Here is a 19246-nt window from a genome sequence, read left to right on the forward strand (position 1 = left end):
TAAAAATAAATGCGCTGAGCTTCCACTGGCGGAAAATGACCTTCTTCAAATTCTTTTATGGAGTGCAAATGCTTCTAATCTTTTTATTACCCTTTTCTTCCAATGAGAAAATCAATTTCCTGTCGAGAAACCCCTTCCCCCACCTTCCCTGGAAGATGTATGTGTTTGGGGATTTTCACATCCTATCTATTCTCTTTAACCAATATTTCTTTTGTACTCTTAGGTGCAAACAGGATGGGGAAAACATTTCCAATGTTAGTCAATAATCATAAAGATACGCCTTTGCAACACACGTCTTCAATTCTTACCCTAAAAAGACGGCAGGGGGAAATTTGTTAAAATATACAATATTTGTAAAATCCCACTGATTCTGAAGGCGGCATGTACACGTTGAACTTATTTTATGCAAATGGGGCATTTATGTATTTCTTATATTACATCATGTATTTTAGAAAGATCTTAAAACGTTCCTCTTCTTGTCTTGGTGTCCATGTTGAATATTGTTGATTTTTCACCCCCTAGCGCTATGAATCTCTGCTGGGTGTACTTGAGCTCTAAAATTCGTTTTCAACAAAATATAACTAAGGTATGTTATGTATCGAGCTCTATAATGTTAACGACACTGAAAGATAAACTCAGTCTTGACATTATACAGGAGCTGTGGCCTAATTTCTGTGATGCTATTAAAACTATCAGTGATATTCAGCTGTCACAAGGAGCTGTGGATATGAAACACAATGTGATCAAGATAATAAGTATTTATTTTTCATATTGTGCTCGCAACAAAAGTCTCTCCTTTCACCAGGGCATGGGACCGGAATATCAAAAATATTACAGCAAAAATAGTGAAGACCAAAATAACCAGCATGAAATCTACATATAGTTATGAATAGGCTTACTATACTTAATTCCACTTCTGCATGCCTTTACAATATATGCATATATATGTTCAAGGTACTTAGCCTATGGAGTTAAGAACAGTACATCTAGACCTACCAATATGTACTTACTTTCACAATATTTTACAGGCGCGGCTGGTTCAGATAAGAGTGGTGAGGCGGGCAGAGGGAGGAGTCGACAGATGACAGATTAGGGCAAATGAAATAAAAAATAAATGAAACCACTTACCTTGAGCAACGGCTATGCGACGAGCGTCAGGTAAGTGGTTTAATTATTTGTTTCCCTTTATTTTCCCTAATCTATCTGTTGACTTCCCCACCCGCCCCCGCCCTACCGCCCACCACTCTTATCGGAAACGCCTTCACCTGATATTTTAGTAGCTAATATTTTTGATACAATATTCTTGTAACACAATACTTTTGTAGTTGACATTCTAACATAAAACATCCACTCAACTGAACTCATCCATCAGATACACCAAACGCTAGAGCCTAAATTTAAAATATGTGGAGGAGGCATCTGAAAACCTTAGAGTGACTTCCTTAGAATCACCCCTGTTTTAATGCCAATGTAGTGCTTGCCAGCTGGCAGTGTTTGGGCTCTTAGTTTTAATGGCAGAGGACTTCTTACCAGCTGCTAGTGTCTGGTACGTGGGGAGGGACTGTTGAACTGAGGTTAGGGCTCGCTGGCATTGCTTGAGGTGGAAAAGTGAACACAAAGGGCAACCCTATAATTCACTAAGGAACAGAGTGTAATAATTTCTAAAGGTACAGCGATTCCTTAAAACAAGTTATCAAGATTTTGCAAACAAAACAATAATGTCACAATACCCAATAATGCATAACCAAGAATACTATTGTTAAAAAAAAGTTCTTTAATTCAGACTGGGCAATTCTTGCGCCCTTCTACCATGCCCTTGAGGTTTTACGTGACCAGACTGGGTGTAACATAAGGGAATAGTAATTTTTTACCAGCCTTGTATTTCCTAGCAGTTAATCGTGACATGCTTGCACAGTACGCTTCGGGTCTAAATAAACTAGCTATCCTGACTGCCAGCTTCCACTTTCAGCCCCCTATCTGCGTGTTTTAGTGGGATATCAAGCGCATACTAACATGACCCAGTAATGGGGTTATTTTGTAAAAAAGGAAGAGCCAAGGACCTCCTCAGAAGTTCATGGCAGCTTGCACCACCCATTGCCCCTGCCAACCCTGCCAGTGCCAGTACCCAAAAACTACTAAACATCCACTCCTTCAAGTATGACAATTCATAGTATTCCAGGCCACCCTAAACTATAAGAATGGTCTGGGTAGCATGTATTATTGATATTTAATATATAATTAATGATTAAACATTCCTTTGTTGTACCCATCTCAAATTTGGGCAAACAGCGCCACCATGTGTTAAACTATCAAAAGTGTACATTTTGAGAATTAAGTGCAGGTGTCGAGCACCGGCAGGCACTGGCTGAAATTAAGCACTGAGTCCAAGTAGAACATTCCTGGGTTCCTTGAGATCTTTCTTTGTTACATTTTTTCTGCAAGTAATCCTGTGAATTCCTTGCACCACAATAATTTTCTTTGGCTGGGCTGTTTTCTAGACAATTGGACAAGTTGCAATTGTAAAATTATTCAGGTACCTGATCCTCTGACCCCTTCGAGCTTCTATTGTATCCCTTTTTCCTAATGATGATCACATTATCACTATAGGCTGAAGCACCGTCAACAATCAACATATGAACAGTACATATCACACTAGCCTGAGTTGCAACTTCCTAGTTTAAAGGAGTACGACCTTAAGACTATTAACGTACAGTCAGGTGATTTGCCATTTTTCTTTTCACCCTATTACGTGCTCCACGTTTGAACCACATGAGCACCAAGCGTTTTTTTTTTACCAATTACCCAGTATAGCTTAACACACTTGTTTTCCTATAGTTTTCCTATTTATGAATTGTTTTTTAATATTGTGACATTTATTGTTTTATTTGCGACATCATGCTAAAAGTTGTTCTAAGGGGCGCCTTAGTGCAGTGCCACTGAGTAGACCTTTCAGGGGGTTGTGCATTTAATCAGGTTTTAAACACTTTTCTAAAGGTGGTCCATTGGCATGTAGTTGCCTAGATTGAACACTAAACAAAGTACGGAAAGATATCCAGATACCTGTGACGTTACATCAATGTATATGCGTTCTTCCATACCTATGTGAGACAACATGCACCATCATTGGAAGCTACTTTGCATTTCACATGCTTTCCCGAAGCAGGGTACCGACACTCTGCATAGAACACGGCACATTATCAGAAATGAATTTCAAATTCAAAGTCACGTGACACAATCAACCTTGCCTTTAGACTTGCCTAAATGAGTCTGTACCCTGTCGCATAAGGGTGATATCTAAATCTGAATATTTAAACTAGAATCTACAATTACCTGTAAAACACGAAATTACAGTTTCTTTAAACGCATCTAAAACACATAAGCTGTTTTCCGGGCTGCAGTGGTGTGCTGTTTTCTCCTCTACACAAAGGACCTGTCATACATTTATCACAATCATGGGTCACATAAATAAAAGCTTGGTGGAAGAGTGCCACCAAGCGGTCACGGCGCTCAGACGTTTTCGCCAGTGATTCGCAAACTCGTGCCTGGCAGCATTCCGTCAAGTGGTCAGCACACTCGAGTCTCAAGCGTGTGTTTTCATTTAGTGGAAGAGCGCCGTGCAGTCCAGGTTCAGAAGGCACGCGCCTTTCTTTCAAGGGATCTCGCGCTTTGAGTACAGTGTACAGCGCACACAAGCTTCTCGTTATGGTACGGGATATTATTACGTTACGTTATACCGTGCAGCCTCACCACGAGTAACCAATAGGACAAATGTTCTCTTGGTGCTGGGATAGGAGCGCGGATGGGGCAGGGGCACAGAGCTCTACTTTACTACCTTAACAGCAGTCAAAGGGGGCGGGGCCCTTTTCCCTGCTTGCACCAGGCCCATGACGCCCTTGCTGCTGTGCAGGGGCTGCAGTTACTGGCGCTAAACGGCATTACACAAGCTTGAGGGTTGAAGTCCCGTTTTCAAATGCAGCCTAAAACAGTACATGTTTTTTTGGTCTCTCGAAAATGGACTGTTACATATAGGAGCTGCTCGGTAACAGTACAGCGTCCTCCCAGTACTGGGTGTCCAAAGCAAGGCGCTGTCATCAGCCTGACGTATGCGGGTTGCAGTGCGTGTAAAGGTGATGTAAATGTGATGTACAATAGCAACTGGTAACCAGGGCACGAGTCGGGGGTACACATGGGTTCACAGCGTCCACCCACTCTTATTACAGGGTGGACGCCGTCCCCCCTGCTAAGAAGTTGGGCCCCACAGAATATGTTGAACTTGTCCCAGTGTCATTTTGAAACACCGGGACACGTTCATCATCTCCTGCACATTGTGTGCTTTTGATTCCCAGCATCAATGTGCAGACAGAAGTTAATGGCCATCAGGCCTCCATTTGATCGAGTGGGGGGCTGAAGGCGCCCTGAAACCTCACTAATGCAAAAGCACCTGGTAGGAAACAAAAGCACACAGTTTATCTCTTCACAGGTACTTAAGAGATGCATGGTTTTTACTTTGTTGTATATAAGTGCATACACTGTAAGAATGTCCGATGGGTTGGTCTGTCTCAGTATTTACACAAATAACAATTTAAATAGCACTATTTTATTTCTTTTATAGTGCTACTCATCCCAATGCAGAGTGTTAGAGCACTTTACATAACATACACAATTTCTATTCCAAACAAATCATGCAAGTGTGTAAATTAATGTTTAAGTTGTGTTCCATGAGACAGTCAGGGTTACAAGGTGTAGGAGTCAAATACACTTCATAGCTCACTGTTGTCTACTAGAAGGATTACAATGTATTAACTGCAAGTAACAAAAGGATCTCTGTGTTCATAGCAGTAATCCACTTACCTACCTAAATAAAATAAACATCTGTGATCAGCATGTTACATGATATGCTTTGGAGGAGACAACTTTTATTCAAAATAATATTTTATTGTATTTTCAGTTGGCATATGATCTAACATACACATATTAGAGCATCACTTCCAGTGAGGTCACTTCCTGTGATGCCACGTGGAATGTCATGCGTCGTGACGTCATGCCCTTTGATAGCACGTGTCATGATGTCACTTGCATACTGCCTGACTTGGTCAGTACCCCCACTTCTGTTTTTCAGGACTTGTGCCCTGCTGGTAACAACCAAAAACGGATACGCGTAGAGTCTTCAAATCTGATAGTGTCTCTCGTGATGTCATTGCTACATGGATCCATTCTCATTCTGTCCTATCATAGGCCTGATAACAAGACCCCACTTTACTTAGACACATGGCCCAAAAATAAAGCTCAGACAAGTTATTTACTTATGACAAGAGCAGAGGTGTCCAGTAAAGACACTGTTGTATCATAAATCACGCCAAGTTCAAAATCTGCCCTTTTCATTTCAGGACATACACCTGAGGAATGGAAGCCCCTACCAGTTCTCAATTAACTGCTCAACCCGCTGTTGCATCGCTATCTAACATCCTTTGTTATCTAACCCGAATGTAACTCTCATAAACGTCTCATAAACGTCTTCAAGCAAATACCTCTAAAGCGAGGTTTTGCTTTTAGAAGAACGTAACTTTGGTGACTTTCATCTAATGTCACTTTTGCGTTCTTGAAGTTGCCAGCACACTCTGTAACCCCCATATCATTTCTGTTGAGCAAGATGGAGCACTGCTAGTACTATTATCCACATTTGTCTTTCGATTAAAAAAAAAATGTTTATGGAGTTTTATATAGCGTAAACTTTACCCGAAGGTAATGGGTATCAGAGCGCTGTACACGAGCACCAGTTGCGTTACATGAGGACACATTCATTTTTGTTAGGCACGCACGTTGTTCATACTGTATTATATACAATACAAGGGCGCCTTCATTTCCTGTATAAAAACTATCTCTATTTTTATTACAGTAAGTTGTGACATCACTCATCATCTGCAATAAGAAAATGACGTAGCTGGCCAGCAGCCATTTATGGCAGCCTGTTCATTTTTTGCACTGTTAATATTTATCACAGGAAAGCATGACTTTGTCAGTATGGTAAAATACATTATGAGGATTTCTGAAAGATACTTATGTCAAACTACATATGATAAGACTTTGCAACAAATTAGTTGCTTATTGTTGGTTCATTAATTTCTCACTACATTTTTTCTATATATTTGCAACTACATCAGTACATATGAAGGACCAGGATGGCAAAGCTTTTGGCCTTTTGGGGGAAGGCTAATTGGGCAACCATATATTCTAAGCAGGGCCACTGAAAATATGCGGCTAGGAAGGTCCAAATTATGCAGCAGTGTTGGTTGAATTATGTGGCAGCGTAAAGGAAAAGTATGCAGCATGATGCGGCACCTTTTATGATAGCATTACTGCATTATTTTGTCATTTTCACACGTTAGCACTGTCTGGGCAAATGTTTTGCCTCATTAGTTCCAATTGAACACCAAAATAGAAAGATAAGCACCAGAAAGGTTACTGGGCAACCTTTGCGAATGGCCTTTCACTGCTCTGAAACATGTGTTGTGGCATTTTTGGTACCTTTTGATCTGTTTGAGCTGCAAACAATTTATAGGCTGCAATCTGTAATTATAAAGAAGATGGGGGTTTATGTGACTAATCCATAATTATGAGGAAAACGCAGCTGCAGAAAATCTCATCATTCCAAAGGGCCTCATTATAAAGTATAACCTACCATCGGTCATATAGTAAAACACTATTTTAAGTCAACTCGAAGTTCCATGACCTTATACAGGAACTTAGCTTTCAGCCTCCTGTATATAGGAAAACAACTCATCAGTGACTTACAATGCCTTTATAATGTCTGGCAGAGGGTACTGCACCCTCATATAAACAGTAAAATGCAATGTGAACTGATGCCCACTGGGGACTTGTTTGACCTTATATACAACGTCTAAAAATTCTTAAAACCAAGCATGTGCAATGCAATAGGTCTCGCATTAGTGAAAGTTTGTGCTATTGGCGTTGCAAATGATATTGCATTAAGGGTGCAGTACTGCACCATTTCCTTGCTTCATGGAATTTATTTTATTAGTTATGCTACTCCTGTGATATTTTTTGACCAAATGGAAACGCTAGCAAACATTATTATTTGTAACACCAACATATCAAACTTTTACTAATGGGATACCTATTGCATTGCAAGTGCTTGTTCTTTTATGAGTGGGGAGCGAGTGCTCATTGAGAAGTAGACAGGCAGGTTTAAAAAGTAATAGTTTTACTGGAGACAGTACTACTGTAATGCGGTAAGGTAGCATGGACGGAATGGGAACCAAAACCAGCCCCGGCAAAGTGTTCGGCCGTCCCCGGGGGGGAGGTTGGGTGTGCGACCGAGCTTTTTGCCGAGGCCGATTTTCGGCCGATTTTGTTACAGGGCCGATTCTGCAGCTATGCTACATGAATGGCCCTGTAACAAAAACGGCCCCCACCCTTGCGGCGCACCGGGGAATTTCCTGGTGCCCGTAACTGCCAGTCCGGCCCTGTAAGGTAGAAGAGTCCGCTCAGGGAACAAGGAGAATGCTTGTGCACTGCAGCAAGAACTCTTCTCTTGATTTGGTGGAAAATGTTTCTTATTCCCCTTTGTGCCTCATAGTCATCAGCACGCCTCGGTCTCTCTCCGACTCAGAAGCCCAGAGTTTCCAGTAAGAGTGCGCGCTCTCTCGCGTGAAGCGCCCTGCCCTGCAGTGAGGCAGGCTTCTTTCAGCCATTGTGAGTGGACGTCTCTGTGAGGCATGCTGAGTGAGTGGGAGCACTGGGCGAGGGGTAAAGAGAAGCATGGCAGAGGGGGAGGCCAGTGGTGCGAAAGAGGGACAGAAGTGGAGTGAACAGAGAGAGGAGAGAAGTGGGGGAAACAGACAGAGGCGAGGCATAGGTAAATCTAAGGATGAGACAGGGAGTCAGTATATAAATTGAGACATGAACAGAAAAAGAGAGAGACAGACATGGATGGAACAGAGGAAAGAGGTAGGCAAAGGCAAGTCAATAATGACATCAAGGTCTACAAATTGCAGTAGAGTGTGGGTGAATCACGTCTTCAGTCCCCGTGAGGTGTGACAAGGGGCAGCTGAGGAGTAGTCTGGCAGGCAGAAAGTTGGCAAAGGGGGGCAGAGTACAAGTGAAATAGGACACCTGGTAAAAGTGTGTACGGTCAAAGCACGGGGATGTGAAGGTCTCATGAGAAAGGTAGGTGCATGTGAAAGGATGGCACAGATGAAAGCATTCAAGAGTGAAAAGACACACATTCAAAGGGTGCAGGTGTAAGGTCAAGTGAAATCAGAGCATATGTGAAATAGGAAGAGGTAAACGATACAGAGTTGGAGGGTCCAGAGTTAAAGGACAGCCCGGCCAAAACAATCATTGAGAACATGGTCGGACATGGGAGGGGTGTTGGGGGCAGGCATGCACTGTTGTGGGAGGGGTGAGCTGGTTTGGGGAAGGCTGCTGGGAGATTAAGAGCGGCACAGCAGGTGCAGAAAAATGAATTGGCCACAAAGGTTTCATGGTAGGAACATGAGCAGAGGCAGGCCAATCTAAAAAAGAGTGTGCTTGAAATTTAGGGAAAAAAAGGTGATGCGTAAAAGCACATGTAACAGGGGCAGTCCTCGTGGGAGGATACGAAAGTCCAAAAGGAAGGACTACTAAGCCTACTGACCACTCACAAGTGACCATTTACAAACAACAATAAGCCAAAAGAAAAGATGGGCGGTGCTTAAAACCCATAATGAGGAACAGGATGTCTTGCGGAGCAGTGCTCGACTCTGCCCAGGATCGACCTAAAAATGTGTGTGAAGGTAATTAGCAGATCGCTTAGTGCCTCAATAGGCTATAGAAGGGTATGGAGAGAACCCACGTACTAAATGGAAAGTGGTGCATTTTCCAGCTCTATTTGTTTTACGGGCAGCACTGAAAGGACAATCATTTCAATAATCAATGGCCCGATGAGCAAATATAGCCATCTCTGGGGGTGTTTTTGGAGGGTGGTGTTTTTCACCACATTTAATTCATTTACAAAAATTAGGTCCTACAGTGGATTTTATATCACAAGGCTCCAAAGATAATTGTGAAAAAGCCACTTATTTCACAGTGAGTTTGAACAATCTGCATTTATAGTTTGCAATGATCAACTATCATTTTACAGACTGAATAAATCCTCCAGTTCACATTTACCAAACCCTTCACTTTATTTTCACATGTTGCCCCCGCTTCCGATTTCCATCTATATTATTTGCAGCCAATCTATGTGAAAGAGTTAGGATGAGGAAACGAAGTTCTGAAGACTATGCTACTTCAGGCCTTAAATAGCACAGATATCCCATAGAATGAACAAAAGTGCCTACAAGTACAAAACATAATGCTGCAAGTTAAGCAAATAGTAAGGCATGGATTGTTACTTTAACATCAACATACAACGGTTCGGCAATGAACTAACACGGTCCTAAAATGTCAACTTTTCACGTTTAGCAAATTAACCAAATTTGCCAGGAAAATACCACTCTTATAGTGTTAGTAAATAAATATAACCATTGTGTCACCAACTATCCCCATGGGGTACTCTGAAAGTCTATTAATGCTGTTCCATGCAACAGCTCGTCAAATTCAGAACATGTTCATGTTGTGTTCGAATATCAGCTTTTCATCTTGAGTAAACTCTCTTGAGCATATATTTGCTCATCATTTTCTGGAATACTTTCATGTTACCTTGGAATACCAGCTGGTCTTATTAGTAGACAGAGGACCCCAAAATCGACTCTCCATTTTCCGAAATGCATTTAATGTACCCCAAAACATTAGCTTGTCAATTTAATTCACCAGTTGAGCACACTTACCATACACATAGTACACAGTTACAGAAAAAAGAAAGAAGAAACAATACTGGCTTCCATTGCACAGATGCAACGCGTACATTGCAGGATGTGGGATTGCAGGAGTGGAAGCACCCCTCAAACAAACAGAACATATAGTGCAAGCGTGAATAGTGCACGCTCCCCTAACATGCAAGGAACATGTATTTAAATGGATCAGCAAGTCAAGGCTTTCCCCACACTCAAAACAAGTACAGCAAATGTCTCAGCTCTACAGGCTTTGCTCACAGTCATACTGTAGGTAACACAGCCATCAGCAGGGCACTCTCACTTCAGTAGCTTAGCACCATCACAGTGGCATCCATTGGAAGAGGTAGTCCTATTGGTGTGTTCTATTGTATGTACATGGTAAGCAAAACATTGAATCCGGCTCTTATAATGACAATGTGATAGCAAATTTAAAAAACAGGACAGTGAAATAATTCTTAAAAATGTGCATAATTTACATTGAAAAGGGGACAGCAAATATGTGATCTCAACTTGTAAGGGCACCTGACGCACCTGCATCGGCAGCTGTTATCAACAAGACATATTCCTCCTTGGTCTCCCGGTCCAGACTCTGCACCAAGCTGAGCTCTCCACTGTCGGACAGAGAAAAGGTGCCATCTTCGTTTCCAGCAATGAGAGAGTAGGACAACTTGTTGTTTACACCTTGGTCATCATCCCTTGCCATCACCTGGAATTTTGTAAGGATAATGTGAGCAGTAACCTAAACAACTTCACTTACAAGTAGATGAACAGATGCACATATTAATAAGTCTATGGGAATATGTAGGAACTGCTCACTTCCTTAATAAAGTCAATCTGAGGATATTACATTAAACTGGTCTTTGCTGTTGTATCTTCGCATAATTGAAGCTTCCCTCATTAACTTCATGACCCCACCTATTCTATCTCAGAAAAGTTTTTTGTTTTACAGTGTGCTTGACAAGGAAAGAGATTCAAACAGAAGGTATGTCCTCTCATCTCACCAATAAGGACCCAATAATCCCTCCCAACATCTAAGTAACTCATTATGTCAGGGTATTTGCAAGTCACTACAGTTTACCTCTTTGAAAGTGACAATGACACCAGTGGAGGTTGAAGACAGAGTGGTCCTGTTTGCTCCACAATTAAGGTGCACTAAGTCCTTGCACCCGGGGTGGACTGAGATGGCATACCTACCCAGATACAATGTGGCTGGAATCGGTTTTGATACTCACACTGGATCAATATTCATGTGTGCCATTTTGAATGCCTCTGTGCCAAAATGTATTGGCACAAAAAATAAAGCCTTTTAGTCTGATACCTGGACATGCCAACTTTGTCACATAATAAATGAAAGTTGTTTCTGTATTAATAGTTCTGCTTATCATTGATATTCTTATATAGAAGATAAACGTATTCCTCTTTCTCAGTCCTGGTCGCAGATAGTCATTTGCAATGCTAACCTCTTGCCCTACCACTCCTCGCATATGGGATCCAGTCCATTCAAAGAAGTGGCTGGTGAGTGAGCTGCATTTGCACACACGGGTGACTGTGTGTGGGCCATGCTGCAGCAGAGACGGAATTCACATAACTCAACTTTAGAAACAATTGAATCTTTAATCATACTAATAAAGCTCAGGTTATTGACTCTGCCAAGGCCCCCAGTGGTATGGTAAGGAAGGTGGTGGTGCATGCTGCGATGTAGTCTTAAATTAGTCGTGCTAGACCCTTGAGGCTACAGTAATGTTTGGTGTCTAAGATTATATTCAAAGGTTCAAGGGTAGTTTGAGCCCACTGGATGGTAAGCGTGAGCCCCTTTCGGACATTACTCGTCAGTGCCCTGTTCCTGACATCACAAGATTTCAGTTTAAAAATCAGCCTCAATATTTCAGTTTTCATGGGTCTTATGAAATGCAGGTGATTGTGGTCTGCTTTCATATTGAGTTCATTGAGTTCATGGAATTCCAAATTCTGGAGTACTCTGCATCCAAAACCAGCATAGACACCCATGGGTCATATGTATGTACAGCTAATATTCCTGGCAGGAATCAAAGTGGAGCGTATTTTGCAAATAGCCCGATTATATGTTCCAACAAGCCTTGTGGAGGGTGCACAGAATTTAGTTTAAGATTTGATCGTCCACTCCATTGTGGCCGTACAATGAATTTAAGATTGGTTTCACTTGATTTGTATTCTAAATGTTAAGACACAATCTGCCAGTTGGATTCTCAAGCTTTTACTGTCTGTAGATGCAGGCTACCATCACAGAAATGTTAGTCACTCTCATTTGATGAGCAGTGCAGGGCAATCTGGAATTTGCATCGGCATAGATAGTTCTAAATTGGCACTCTTGACAATAGAATAAATCGTGGATAATCAGAATATCCAGCTGCATTGCTCTTTGCAATGTGGTTAGGGGTCTGCTCAATTTAATTTGTTTGACCGGATGAAAGAGAGCTTTTGGTGGGCTTCCAGTGTCAAGATCTGGTTTGAGTCCACTCAGCCAGGAGGTAGATTTCTTTTAAACAGAGTTAGATGAGGACTAGACACTTATGTTTGAAACATTCTCTGATCCCTTATCCAGGTGAATGTGAATCCGGTGATCATCAGCATACATTTTCAAAGCATGGACCTGAATTCATTGTGGATGAGATCCCATGATTGGGCAGGAGTGTATAGCACAGCCATTAGAAGTGATTCACACTTTCCATCTCTTACAGTGTCAATCTGTGCACATTGAACCAGCATAATTGTCATTATGTAGAGTTCTACATGGTGTCCTACTGGTTCTGAACTATCACCGCTACTGTTCGAAATGTGCATGCTCCAGTCACCATACTTAGGTCCTGCTTATTATAACAGTTTCAGATATTCTGTAATTTTTTGGGGATAGCATTAAGATATTAGTTACATACTATTTGGAATGGTGGATTATAACAACAGGCACAATACATGAAAGCATACTATTTGTCGTGCTTTTTTTCAGTAACTGTTTCCCGTGATGGCAGGACTTTCCTCGACATGTGTTTGACCGATTTTCGATTATGTTTACTCCATCTATCTGCCGGACTGAGGTGAGGTGGATAATAGGACTGGGATAGATAGACGTCCTGAAGAAGCCTGGGGTGACCAGCTTAATTTTGGCACAGTAAGTCGGTCGAAACATGTTGGCACAAGCAGTTTAAGGAGGGGTGTTTTGAGAACTTAATATTCTCTTCAAACACTGCCCATCCTTCACCATTTTAATCCTGGTCGTGGAACCTATAAATAAAAGTTTTTGAGGGTATCCATGAGCCAGTTTTAAGGCACTTCCTATGCTGCACTCTGTTCTATCACGATACCCAGTCACAGGGTGATATTCACTGTGTTATCACTTTTCTGTCACATCTGTGTTGTCTTGTGTATGTATCTTTTGGTTTGTTTTGTTTTTTCCCCCTTCCCTATGCTCCATCCTGAGCGTGGCTACGCCAGGGCGTTTTGTAAGTAGACCCGATGATGAAGCATTTCACACACATCTGTGTGGGAGTGAGGGCAGTTTTCAAAACATGTTAGTTTTGCCACTCTCGCGTCTGTGTTGTGTTTCTTTTCTCCCTATCCCTCTATATGTTGACATATTACTTTAGGGGGTTCAGGGTAGTGGAGATTGTTTTTTGACTGTCTCCCCTCATATGTGAGTTAAGAATTTCATGATATTCACAAGCATAGTTTCTGTTTTCCTCATAGCTCTGAAACCTATCTGTAGGCAGTGTGAAACGTGGCGGTGCACCACTTATTCTTGCAATTGGCACGTCACACAATTCTTCAAGAGGTTGGTTGGCCAAGGTAAATTTGACATTTGTCTTAAGTGGCTCATTGGTCTTGACTGCTTTTTCTGCAAGATAGGTGTGATAATGGGAGAATTTCCTTTGAAACAGGCACATTTATCATGCGTGTGATCGTTGCTGAGACCAAAGGGAAAGATTGCTTTGTGCAGGCTGCAGGGCAGGGCTTCAATGCAAAGTTGATGCTTTGTACTTCTGGGTTAGAAAGCATAGAACCCAGCAAGGGAAGGCATAGCGTGAGCTAGAAGTATGACAAAGGGTCATGGCTACGTGAAACAACTTCCCAGATTTTTGTTATTTTGGACTCAAAATATCACACCGTCTTTGCAATGTCGATGAGATGAGAGGCAAACAGGTGAGACTTACGACTGTTGCTCTAGGCATATCTTTGTCAGTGGTGTCCAAGCATTATTGGATTTGGTGCTTTGTCGATGTCTTTTGTGAATTATATATTTTGGCTCATGAAATGTTTATGCAAAAACCAATTAAGTGTATCATGTCTGCCTCAGTTAGCGATTAGAGCCATTAGCATTCAAAACGGCAGCCATCTTGTTTAAGTTCTGTCCGGCTGAACCATTTTTTGGTGTTGCACTTTTAATTTAGCAACTTTAATGATTGGTATAAACACATGAGTTCTAATTTTAAGTTGGAAGTGATTGGAATATTCTTAGATTTGTAAAATCAGTAAGTGTTAAATAGAGAGGAAAATTCACAGATCGAATGTCCGCTAGCATAATGTCCATATTGGAAGATATTTCCCTGTAGGATTCTAATCTGCAATTTGTATTTCCTCAAGAAAATGGGGAATTTGCTGTTACCACCCAGATATAAACCCAGCTGAAGTCCAATGTTTGGTCCACCGACTGGCTAGCTGAATCTTAGTTAATTTAACTTTCCAATGAAGTCCGTAGCGGAATTTGAGATCCTTGTCTTTGGTTGTAAGAGAAAATCAATGTTTTTATCAAGGTGTGTTATTGCTTACCCTGATGGTGACTATAACATTGCCATGATAAAGGATTTTTTTGGATTCACAGTGCCAGGAGCAACCACACATTCCATCACCGCAGATTATGTGTTGGGTTTTTCATTGTGATTTATCCTAAAAACGCTAGTTTATGACCCTGTTTTTGCTTAACAGTCTAAAGCCCTCGGTGTAGCTGTTTTCAAACATGGGTATTGCCTTGTTTCTGAATCATGTCCCAGTGTCGCCCATGTCTCTGGCTCTAATGCCAGCTGGGAGCATCACACAGCACAGGGCTGCGGATCAGCCTGAGGTTGCGTATGATGTAGTCTATGGTGAATCATTCCCCTGTGAGCTCCTACTTTACAAACTTCAGACTCATTTCTGAATATGTGTGTTAAAAAGAAATATGAATTCCTCAATCCAAAGTCAAGTGATTCAATAAAGTTGCAAAACTTTTCATGTTTTCAGTTCGCATTTCTTTTTGCTTTTGCACCAACAAGCTGAGGAACGTCAACAGCTTTCTTGGACATTGTCAACTGTTTTGATTATTGGGATGTTAAATATTGAAACTCAGCATTACCTGTTTGCTTTTTGCTTATCTGGGTCCATCTCAGTATCTCACAGCCGCGATAAAGCGATCAGTCGATCATGAAACACCTGCTGGCTGAACTACTTTAGAATCAATTTCAATTAATTTTTATGGAACCACCACATGAACGGATTTGTAGTTTTATTAAATCGCTTGACTTTGAATTCGGGCATCAACTTGTTAATCAGCATTCACTGGGAGCCTCCATTGACCCATTTGTTCTGTTAAAAAGGTAATGCACTGAGGAATGGCGGCACATCAGTGATAGCACCCTCCACCCCACACACACACCTGTTACTTGTATTAGACGAGAGTCCATATGTGTCTTCTTTTATTGTTCAAACTGTTATTAGTTTCAGATCGTGTATTGTGCATCTTGTTTCAACATTTACCAAGGTTTTTGAAAAAACATAATTCGAGCTCCATAGGACCTTACAAAATCAGTCAAGCATGCATCTGGAAGGATGGTGTTCACTTTTTAGGAAACACTTTCATGATTGCCGCTTAGGGGCGCCATCTGTCAATCATGCCAAGAAATGGCTGAGCATGGCATCTGAACTACCATACCTACTGCCTCTTCGAAGCAGGGCAGCATTTGATGGACGGGGGGGGGGGGGCATTCAGATAACCAGGAAACTCTTTGGTCACTTCTTAATCGCAACATTTCCGCCATCAGTGAATTAATGCAAAACTCTACTAGGTGCATGGACATGAATATGTATGCAGGCTGTGCTTTACAAACCTGACATTCCTCACTTGCAAGCAAAGCGAATACTCTTGTTTTTAATCAGTCCTTAAAGCTGCCTGCCCACAAGGTGCAGGAACCAGGTGGCAGGGGTTCCAAACAAACCTCGTCCTTGTTAGAGAGCCTTCAAGGTGCTTAAAGAGAGATCATGGCAGGAATCCCTTTCCAGAATCCCCCTCTCTGTGGCCAGGGTCAGAAAGCATAATCCAGTAACTTTACAAATGAACTCATAACTCAATAAAGACTGTAAAAGCTGTGGGACAGCAAGGAGACCAAGCAGAGCAACTAGTTACTGCTTTTGGCAGAGAAATGGTTAAAATGGATTGGCTAGGAGGACATTTTGCTACACTCGCTTTAGAAGAACCTATGTTAACAAGGAGTGTGTCTGAGAAAATCATGGCCCTCATTAAAATAATGTGCATACTGTACCACTTGATGGGGGCATTGTCTCCCATCGGGCTACATGTCACTCGTAAATACAGTATGTCTGGTGGGATCTTCATGCTGGAATCAGCCTCCACCTGCCTTTTAGGATCCCAAGGGATGACTACAACATGTGGCGGGGAAACCATATAGGCCCCTTTTCAAGGGACGTAGGAACCACATGCCTCCAGCAGCTGACGCAACATATCCCCCGAAACAGTCCAATAGACTGCCTACTGGAAATGTCCAGGTGGGCTGGAAAGAGGGCCACATGCAAAGAGGGATTACTTTGAGAATACCCTCACTCTGGCCCAATTACTTGTCGGTGGACACGTTTACAGCCTGCAGTGTAATGATGGTCAACGAGTCATTCCTTCAGCTCATAGTCTATTTTCAGATTCCAAATTTGCGTTTGTACTTCTGCAAATATAGAGTCACAAAGTGATCTGAAGCAGCAAAATATGGCATTTAGCATTTTGCACTACATGTAAATAAGTACATAAATAAGAGAAACTAAAAAGTGACATGCAGATAGTGTACCTTCATGCTTTTTTGATGCCATGGCACATGTGATGGAAACGCTAACATGCACATTAGAGTACACTGAGGAGTTGTATTGTTAAAACATGCTTAATACAAGTAGTCGAAGGAGGATCTTTCTCCCTGTCCTTACCTGAAGTATGACCTTTGGCAGTGTCCTTATATTTTCGGGTACATTTACGGAATACGGAGACAACTCAAATGTAGGAATGACATCGTTGACATCTGTTAAAGCAATGCTCACTGTAGCTGTATCAGTCCGAGGGCTGCTTCCGCGATCTGTTGATTGGACGGTCAATAAATACATTGGTCTCATCTCTCGATCCAAAGGCTTAGCAATCGATATGACTCCCGTAACCGAGTCGATACGAAACTCACTGTTGCCATTGCCCTTGATAATGCCATATCGAACCTGTCCATTTGTACCTTCGTCCGCATCCCAGGCAAGCACCTGAATCAGATCAGTTCCAGTTAGGGTATTTTCACTTATTTCCACATTATATAGGCTTTGCGCAAACAAAGGGCTGTTATCGTTGATGTCAAGGACTATGACCATTACATCGGTGGATGAGGAAAGTGATGGCTCACCTTTGTCCGTGGCAAACATCGTCAACGTATAGTTAGAAACCTTCTCTCTGTCAAGTTCACCAGTAAGCCTGACTTCGCCGTCGATGGTTCCAATGCTGAACGTGTTTTCCAGTGGGCTTAGCAGCGTATACTCAATGTAGCTGTTTGGTCCACTGTCAGCATCAGTCGCTTGAGCTTTGAACACAATGGTATCAATGGGTGTATTTTCTTGGATGTAGGTTACCTTCGGCGAGATGAAGCTGGGCGCGTTATCGTTCACGTCCAGCAGGATGATGGACACCTGCACTGAGCTGGTGTATCTAGAAGCGGGAGGCGGTGCCATATCATTTACCTGAACAACAAGATTGTAAAAAGACTGGCTTTCACGATCCAAAGGCTGCTTGATGCTCAGAATTCCATTTTTATTGACAGCAAAATGCCCAAGGCTATCACCAGATGCAATACTGTACGTCAATTCAGAGTTTAATCCTGAAAAATATACAAAAAACAACAATCATTGATATTTAATCTTTATTAAGAAGATTCAAATTTCATTGAATTTCATTAAATCACATTTCTGCATCGAAATGTAAAACCTTTGTACAGGCAGTGGCACCGTTCGAGCATAAAACGGAGTCAATTTAAGCAAAACATAATAATAATTAATGTTACTAATTGCCAATTTAAGCTGGCATGCGCTACCAATGGTGTCTCTCACTTAATTTAATGTATCACATTTGTGTTAATCAAATAAATAGCCTGAACAAGTGAAGCTAAACACTTTCAATGTCCCAAGAGTAATGGAATGATATCCGATTCCTTAAATGGTTTCTCTCAAAGCAGGTATTAAATTACAGTCGGGCATGGGGTGTCTTGCATGGTAAACGCAGCATAAGTGCTCAACAAGCGGGGAAGTACAGCAGATGTACATCAGCTACATACATTTAAATATAAATCGCTCAGAAATTCGTACTTAAGGAAGGAACCGAGAAATAATTTGTATTTGACTGGTATCTCGGCGATATTTAATAGGACACTGTAGAGGTTGAAGTTTATTTTCTGATGCTTTTGTAGAGTTTGAGAGGGGGCCTGAATGCTGCTCTATGTGCAGGCGCTATTATACCTATACATGTGATGAACAATGAGCATAGATACCAAACTAGCATATGTATGTATAAGCAATTTGGTTCAGCTCACCCACCAAAAACTCACAACGCCTTTAAACTGACGGAGCCAAATGTACTGACTACACACTGTCACAAAACCGCATCATTACTGCTGGTGTATCACAGAGTGGTATTTTTTCTCCAGGCAAGAGTGATACAAACAAAAAAAACTTAAAAATATTAGTCTTGTCATGGCAATGATGGCCATTTGTGACATGCCACACTTTACAGAGGAAAACAAATATTCTTACAAGCTACTGCTGGTGGAGCTTGTAGGAACAGTGGACATTTTCAAAACAAAAAAAGCAGCTTGAAAAAGATGGTTATTACCAATAAAAAACTTTGCCTTTTTTTTTTATTTCAGTAATTTTTTATTTTATTGAAAATTATATTTACATGGTGCAGAGGATAAACATGGGACAAAATCAAGCATAGCTGCATATGTATTTGTGTAGGTTCAGCAGAGTTTAGGATAATGAAAAACCGATTTCTCCTGCTGCAAATCAGACTGTTGGTCTCTGGTTGCTTATCCCGTTGGAATATTGCTTTATTCTGAAAGCGATGTCAATTGACGAAACATATACATTTCGCTGACAAT

The 19246-nt window shown here is 41.5% G+C and overlaps 1 protein-coding gene across 1 annotated transcript in view; it reads right to left on the reverse strand.

Annotated features, from left to right (window-relative positions):
* The window catches only part of FAT4 (FAT atypical cadherin 4), a 376496-nt gene that overhangs the window by 138340 nt on the left and 218910 nt on the right, over positions 1 to 19246 (reverse strand). The window contains exons 5-6 of the mRNA XM_086962185.1: positions 17049 to 17971; positions 10368 to 10542 (exon numbers count right to left, since the gene is read on the reverse strand). Of these exons, the coding sequence (XP_086818311.1) occupies positions 10368 to 10542; positions 17049 to 17971 (1098 nt within the window). The remainder of the gene's footprint in view (positions 1 to 10367; positions 10543 to 17048; positions 17972 to 19246) is intronic.

Source organism: Lissotriton vulgaris, chromosome 3_1 (assembly GCF_964263255.1).
Source record: "Lissotriton vulgaris chromosome 3_1, aLisVul1.2, whole genome shotgun sequence".
Classification (NCBI taxonomy): Eukaryota; Metazoa; Chordata; class Amphibia; order Caudata; family Salamandridae; genus Lissotriton; species Lissotriton vulgaris.